At 35.7% G+C, this 8,199-nt stretch overlaps 1 protein-coding gene across 1 annotated transcript in view; it reads left to right on the top strand.

The window, feature by feature from the left end:
• The window catches only part of LOC107653586 (parathyroid hormone 2 receptor-like), a 30,563-nt gene extending 29,153 nt beyond the window's left edge, over positions 1 to 1,410 (top strand). The window contains exons 12-13 of the mRNA XM_016440327.1: positions 254 to 295; positions 450 to 1,410. Coding sequence (XP_016295813.1) covers positions 254 to 295; positions 450 to 1,007 — 600 coding nt within the window. The 3' untranslated portion in view covers positions 1,008 to 1,410. The remainder of the gene's footprint in view (positions 1 to 253; positions 296 to 449) is intronic.
• Positions 1,411 to 8,199: the final 6,789 nt, after the last annotated feature.

Raw genomic sequence — 8,199 nt, 5'->3', positions numbered from 1 at the left:
TATATATATATATATATATATATATAATTTTTTTTTTTACATTGGGGAAAATATAATAAATATATTTAATAATAAATAAAACTATCAAACCAGAAATGAAAGGTTTAAAAAAATAAAAAGTACAGAAAAGAGCAAAATTAATAATTAACAAGTTTGGCAAGAAACTTTCTCTCACTTATGATATTATATTGTGTGTGTTGTTGAGGTTTTCTGTCCACTTGTCCTTCTCACTGTTGTTTTCGCTCTCTTTCAGGGATTTTTTGTGTCCATTATCTACTGCTTCTGCAATGGAGAGGTAAGTGTGGGTGGAACAGCATTCATATTTCAAATACTGCCACTTCAGAAAAGTTCGCATTCAAAGTGATTATTAATTTTCTCTCAACCTTTCAAAGGTTTTGTAGAAAGTCAGCGCACAACATTCATTTTTGCTCTTCATTGTTCTCTCCCAGGTCCAGACAGAAATCCGGAAGACCTGGCTCCGCTGGACACTTGCATTTGACTGGAAAGGTCCCGTTGTTTTGGCCAACTACCGGTATGGGACGGTCCTGAACAGCAGCGGTGCCAGTGTCCAGTCCCAGCTGACCTCAGTGACCCGCAGTTCCGCCCTCCTCACCAGCAGGGTGTACCGCTCCGCCGCTCGGCCCAGCATCGGCTCGCTCGCACACAGCTCGCAAATACACACCACCCTACCTGGTTACATCTTCAGCAACTCGGACATCGAGAGCCTACCGCCTTCCATTCCAGAGGAAATCGAAGAGGAGGCCAAACACATCAACGACATCACGCTCAAAGGCGTTAACCACATCACCGTACGACAGGAAGCCCTCAGCATCTGTTTCGAAGAGAGCGGACAAAGCTCATCCCACACGGATTCTGATGATGTCAGATGTTGTCCTGATGACGTCACCACTACGGAAATCTCCAAGTGCACTGATAAAATATCACTGAAGGATTCTTCATCAGTGAGGTACAACAGCTTGGATCAAGAGGACGAGGAAGAACTTTAAAACGCAGATTTCGTTTAACGCGAATTGCCGTTTGCAACCCATTTTACTTCTGTAATGCAAGGTATTTACAGTTGAAACAGGATGTTCGATTTTATTGTTCGGGAATTGATTGGAATGTAAAAATTTGGAGTTATATACCAGAATGGAGCTAAATTTGCTAAAATAGTGCCTAAATAGCTATTTGGCTATTTGTTAGCGTTATCCAATAATGCTAAGTGATAAAGGTCTAAGTGAAAATGGCGTAAAAAGAAATTCACCTTGGAAGAAGAGTAAGTTTTAATCAAAGAATAAATAACATTTTTCTTTGGAATGACATGCACTGATTCACAATAAGACCGAAAGCGTGTCTTAAAAGAATATTTTTCCCAAAAATGAAAATTTGCTGAAAATGTACTCAACCTCAGCCCATTCAAGATGTAGATGAGTTTGCTTCTTCATCAGATTTGGAGAAATGTAGCATTACATCACTTGCTCTCCAATGGATCCTCTGCAGTGAATGGGTGCCGTCAGAATGAGAGTCCAAACAGCTGATAAAAACATCACAATAATCCACAAGTAATCCACACAACTCCTATCAATTAACATCTTGTGAAGCAAAAAGCTGTTTGTAAGAAACAAATCCATGATGTTTTTAAATTAAAAAATATTATCCATAATATTGCTTTTTCCAGTGAAACTATTCCTTTAAGAAAACTAAATGAGTCAAACAAAGAGGCCATACATGTCGTATAATGCATGAAAAAAAATATTTGGTTGGGATCATCGGGTTTCACTTATTTTAGGCCTTGGAGAAAGATTTGTTTTGAAATTTGCACTCTTTTTTGCTGGAAATTAGCGCCATCGCACTGCCGTATAAGAGTGTTTACATCGTTACGTTTGGTGAATTAAGTATGTGTAAAAATTTCCTTCACCAAGTGTCAAGCTGTGTCATTTTTTTGCAATCAAATGATATCGTTCGGTGAAATCAAACAGCGGGACTCATTCATGAAACACAAGCGAAATGAATTTCTGCGTAAATATTTCGTAAAACATGTTCTTATGTAAATGTTGTCAGTTCGGTTACAATTTATACAAGAATGGTTTTACAAATCATTTAAACAAATTCATTCTGCTTGTATTTTATGTCTGTAAAATTGTTCGCAAAACCATCTGTGTAAAATGTCGTGCTGTTAATTTTCACCAATACATTTACACAAAATATTAATTCCGCTCGTGTTTCATGAATGCGACCCAAAGTTCAGAGTTCTGCTTTGTGATTTAGGTATTTGATTACGCCTTTAGCAAGAAAATCAGTAGGATGTTGCTTGGCATGAATGTTTTGCTTGTACAAATTTTACATCAAGCTATTTTTCTACTGTGATTTATCAGTTAATGTTTTTCTCAAATTGTTTTAAATGTATTGTGCATTGATGTTTCATTCAAAGGTGTAATAAATGCACTTAAACATATGCGAAACAAACAACAAAAATATGTTACAACATGTTACATCTGATCTGAATAACTACAAACACTATTGAAGACATGCTGAAAAATTAGACGACACTGGGATCTTCGTACATGTCCCAGTGAATACCTGAATATCTGCATTAAGTCGAAAGCCTTAATAGACTGAAGTGTTTACCATTGGTTTCCCCGGGATGCTCTTAATGTGTCTTGCTTCTGAGTTGAAATTGACTGCACAGCCATTTGAGGCCCTGTGGGAGTCGGGTTATGTGTTCATACTGTGATAACAGTTACATAACCTTTCTCAACAGCGCTCCTGTTCAATCGCACAGAAATATTAATTTTAGAAAAAAATAGTTCAAACTACAAATCCACATACTGTATGTGAAATATGCATATATGAAAAGATGTAATAGATATTAACATACATTTTGGTTATTTCGCAGGCCAGAAAGAACAACTGATAGCTCTGCAATGAGAGTAAATGATAGCCAATTGAGATTTTTTTTGTAAGTTTCCTGCTTCTGAGATTTTCCTAAAAATCTCGTGTCATTGTGATGAATGTCTCAAACTGTGCTCAGAAGTCCGAGATTTAATATGAAGTCAAACATTTCTCAACAAATCTTTGCAAATTATCTAAACCAGAAAAGTTGGTGCTGAGATTCAGCATTTATAATTAATTAATTAATTAATTACAAAAAAACAATTCTGTCTTTCCTGTGAAATAAATTAAATTAAAAATTAGTGCTGAGATTCATCAGATGTTTTGATGATGATGTTCATGATGTTTTCATGATGTTTTTTTTTTAATTCCTGTGAAATAAAAGTTCAAATGAATTAAATTAAAAGTTGGTGCTGAGGTGCATTTATTTGCTTTTCTGTCTTTCCTGTAAAATTAAAGTTAAAATAAATTAAATGAAAATTAAAACTTAGTGCTTCAAGCTTTTTTCTTTGCTCCTCTGTCTTTTCCATTAAATAACACTCAGAGACCTGGACATTTATATTTATTTATATGAATAAATGAAAAAAAATATATAATAAATATATTTATTAATATTAATTTAAATATTAATTCTCATGTCGTTGTTTCAGATGAGGTCTCAATAATGTCTCAAACTGTGCTTGGAACTCAGAACATTTCTCGACAAATCCTTGTAAATCATCTAAGCCATACATTTAATGTTTTATTTCATTATATATGAAAAATCTCAGAAGCTGGAAACTTGTGAAAAACTCTCAACTGGCTTCTCATCTCAATGTTATTTTTTTTATTGAAATTTATATTATTGTATTATCATTTTATGTTATTTATTTTTAACATTTTTCTATAATGTCAACAATTGTCTCAATTTTATAGTTCATACTTCATTGAAACAATACCACTATCTCTCCTTTTGGAGATCATATGTGTTTGAATTTCATTTAGATCAGTTGGTGGCAGACATTCTTGCCTAAACTGCACAAATCAAACCACATCCATCCAATTGCCCCTATTATGAAGCTGAATTGATGTCCTCAGACGCGTGCCAATATTGATTTGTCTCCTGTAAAAAGCAGCTGATGCTTTGCCCTTTTGAACATGCACACAAAGTCTTTTCATAGAAAGGAAATGGAAAATGATTAACTTTAATGATGGCCATTGTGTAAGAGCAGGTGACAAAATGTTGCTTTTTCTCAAATTACGCTTGTACCTTTTTATGTCCTCGCCATCGTTAATATTGCAAATTTCTGACGCCATTAGCAAAATGCATCAATGCAAAGTGTCCCACCTCCCCCTCATCTTTTAATCTTCCTTCTCCTGCACTTCCTGTGCTTATTAGGCTAGCCACTGACAAGCTTAGCAGGTTAAACCCATGTTAATGGGCTTCACATATACCGATCTTTTAACACTCTTTCTCTTCGGCAAGGACCCCTGCTTTGTCCAGTTGAAAAAAAAAATGCAATGTCAAATTGATTTTAGAAACCTTCTGAATGCATGTTCTTGTGTAACTCTTGTGTAAAAGTTCCGGTAGCAAAGTTTTTTTCCACACAATCTGTGAAAAGAACCTCGATCTCTCTCTCTCTCTTTTTTATTTCAGGCAGAGGATGGCAGAAATCACATTTTCCCCATCACCAGTGCAAAAAATTATGTTTTCAGCCTTATCTAGAATAATTAACGGTTTGAGGTATAATTCGTAGGCTACTGCCTAGCCATGGTATATCTCATCATGGAATCCAGTCAGGCGTTAACGTGCTGATGATGGCTTCATTATCGTCTGTGGTTTATCTTATCTTAACAGTTCCATTTCTGCAGGTGTTTTTATCTCATGGCTGAATTTTATTTCAGCCATGAGACTGGCAGACGAGCCACGAGCACTTTTTTTTATATGTTCTACATTTCATGTATTTATGTAACACATATTCTAAATACATTTAGAATGAACAATAACTGCTGTACAAAGAGTAAAAAAAATATAGCCTATATGCAGAAAAGCCGCCTCTTTTTCAGAATTGTGTAGATGACCACTATCTTTCTTTCATAATTCTGATACATTTTCAGTCAAATCGTTCTCTGTGTGCTAGATTGGAGCCAGTTTCTTATTCTCCTCATAACTGAGAAACTTATTTCTGATGTAGCCGAACCAACGGGCAGCGCCGTGAGTGCAAGCTGCAGTACAGTAGTCTGAAAAAGTTTGGATATTTGTCCTTCCGTACTTCATCTTTAAAGGGGACATATGATGCTGCTAAAAAGTTTATGCACCAAGAGCTTGTAACACTCCAAAGAGAAAGGAAAAATTTAAATCGCATCATATGACCCCTTTAAGAGTGTGCAGGTTTGGAACGACATACGGTGATTACACAAGAATTTTCTTGGGTAAACTATTCATTTAATTTCTCATTGCATGTGTATGTGTATTCATCACAATGGCCTGCTGTCTGTCTTATTACAGTTTTCTCTCTCTAAATGACCTTGTCTCTTCAGCCTGATACACTACGCCATTCAGACTTGTTCTTCCCTCATGCAATATTTGGGAACAAGATTTTGCTCGCTATTCTCCCAAATGTCCCTCTTATTCAGATATGATAAAAAATATTGTGTAGTCAGCATACTATCACATATTCAGATAGATAATACTCAATCACATTGTATTGAAGTTCTCCCATGATACTCCATTTGTTATGCTGCAATGCACTGTGGGCGATTGATATTCTCAGTCTTGTCTTTATTGGTGGAATAACTGATATGAGAGTCGGGCTGTGTTAGAAACGACGCTTGGCTAAAGAGATCCAATCCAAGAAGGAGTTGAGAAACAAAGAAAGAAACAAAAGTTCCAGAACAGTGAAAGGAAGACGTGTACAAAAACTACCCATAAGCCCTCAGGTTTTTTCTAACTGGAAACAGACTGACAGCAGACGACATCATTATTAAAGAACCTTACAAAAGAAGCTCATATTCTGTGCAGTCACAGTTCAATTCCCCCTGAACGGTGAGTGGAAATTCAAGAGGAAATCAGTCGTACTGCACATTTTTAGTTCTCCTTGAAGTTTTATTTGTCAGAAAAGGTCAATTGAATACCCACGAGTCCTCCGATTTTCTTTTAACTCTGGTCTGACAGAGAGCATCATTATCAGAAGAAAACCTGGAAGAAGCAAGAACCTCACTGTAGAGTTATGCTTTACAGTTGGAGATCAATTCTTTCATTGTCAGTGCAAAAGTTAAAGGAATGTTCTGGGTTTGTTAGACCAGAAACTCTGGTAGTTTACATGACACTAAAAACTGACAACTTTTTTATGCATTTCAGTTGTTCATTTACACAACAATGGCGTTCTGGGGGCCTGAAAACTTTTGAAAACGGATTTTGAAGTGCATGTTTTTGAAAACGGTACCATTATCATCTTCATACGAAAACACAAATTTGTGAAAATGGTGATGTCATGCGTAAGCATATTAAGCATTAAATTAATAGTAATGCGTATGTGCGTGTAGTGTTTCTTTATAAAGTGACATTGCCAACTACTGGCTTGGCAAGAATAATATAGCATTTTAAGTTGTTTTCGCAGATCCGGGTGAATGAGGATCATTTTGGCAAAATTGCCGTCTGTACGCAAAACTTTCCAAAATTCAAAGAAAAACTTTTCCATTGTTAGTACAGTCATTGTTGTGTAAATGTACCTTTAGTCTACACAATACGGTTTTTCAACATATTTTCAGCACACGGACTCACATACTACATACTAAATTTTGTACACATACAAAGAAAAATCAAGTGATATATAGAGGCCTATATATAAATATCAAAGGTTTATAGGGTAAGACATGAAAACAAGACTAGAAGTGAGGACTAGAAGTACAGTGCGTTTAATGGATTGTTCAGCTGATAAAACGTCTTTCTGAAAGTTTTGAGTTGTGAAAATTATAGGAGGACCTTACAGTGCCTGCTATTTTAAAGATCTCCCTCACAGCCTCGCCTTAAATTCAATATGGCGTCTTACCAGATTAAGGTCTGTTAAGTTTCCTCTAAGACAAATAGTCAGTTACATAGAAAACAGTTTACGTACAAGAGGAGCACTAATACAAAACTTTACAATCTAAATCTGTGTATTTAATTAACCTGAAATCCTTTATGTCTCATTTAACTTTTATGGTTTGTGTTTTTCTTCGAGCCATATTTTTGTTTTCCTTCCTTTAACTCAAGACATTTACGTTTAGCCTTCTATCAATGTTTATGCTCAGCATACAGTAAAAATTATGCTGAAGGCCAGTTGAAACCCCTGCTGAAAAAAACAAAAACAAACAGCTAAAATCAGCCTAAGATGGTTGACTAGTCTTAGCTGGTTTAAACTGGAATTAGCTGGTTTTAGCTGGTCTCCTAGCCTGACCACCTAAGACCAGTCTGACCAGCTAAAGAAGTGGTCAAAACCCCTCTAAAACCAGCCTTATGACCAGCTATATCCAGCTAAAACCAGCCAACCAGCTTAGGCTGGTTTTAACTGTTTTCTTGAACATGTCAATGATCTGCGTTTGTTTGACAAAAAATGAGATCGCGAAGCAATACAGCAAAATGTGTAATTAGCTTATACAGCGGTTATTTACAAAAATATAGAGCAGTGTAATATAACACATAGAATATTTAATTAATGAGATTATACTTTTGAAACAGTGTGTATTTTATAGAGCCCGACCGATATGGGTTTTTTGGGGGGGCGATACGATACCAATATTAGGGAGTAAAAAATGCCGATATCAATATATCGGCCGATATTCTTAGTGTATATTATTGAACAGTACCAGTCAAAAGATTGGACACTTTCCCATTCGTGTGTCCAAACTTTTGACTGGTACTATATATAGAATACATTATATACATAAACAGAATATATATATACATAAACATTTTTTGCAATGATCACTCAAATGTAGTGATCAAACTCTTATTATGACGTGACAAAGATATGTAATGGAGGCAGGGCATTTAATGAAGTTTATTTCACTTCGGAACATTCATTCATGGATTTGCGCTACTGTCTTCACACACAGACGAAACTTACTAGAGAAGTGTGAAGGGTGACATAATTTACCGCTGTAAATAAATACAATTTAAATTCACGTCTCGCTCACTTTAAAGGGTTAGTTCACCCAAAAATGAAAATTAGCCTGTGTTTCACTCACCCTCGAAGCATCCTAGGTGTATGTGACTTTCTTCTTTCAGATTAATCCAATCGGAGTTATATTAAAAATTGTCCTGGCCCCTCCAAGCCTTTCAATGGG

This window comes from Sinocyclocheilus anshuiensis, unplaced genomic scaffold (assembly GCF_001515605.1).
Source record: "Sinocyclocheilus anshuiensis isolate Anshui unplaced genomic scaffold, SAMN03320099.WGS_v1.1 scaffold1079, whole genome shotgun sequence".
NCBI classification, from domain to species: Eukaryota; Metazoa; Chordata; class Actinopteri; order Cypriniformes; family Cyprinidae; genus Sinocyclocheilus; species Sinocyclocheilus anshuiensis.
Note: the sequence above shows the minus strand (reverse complement) of the source record. Positions and strands in the feature narration are given on the sequence as shown.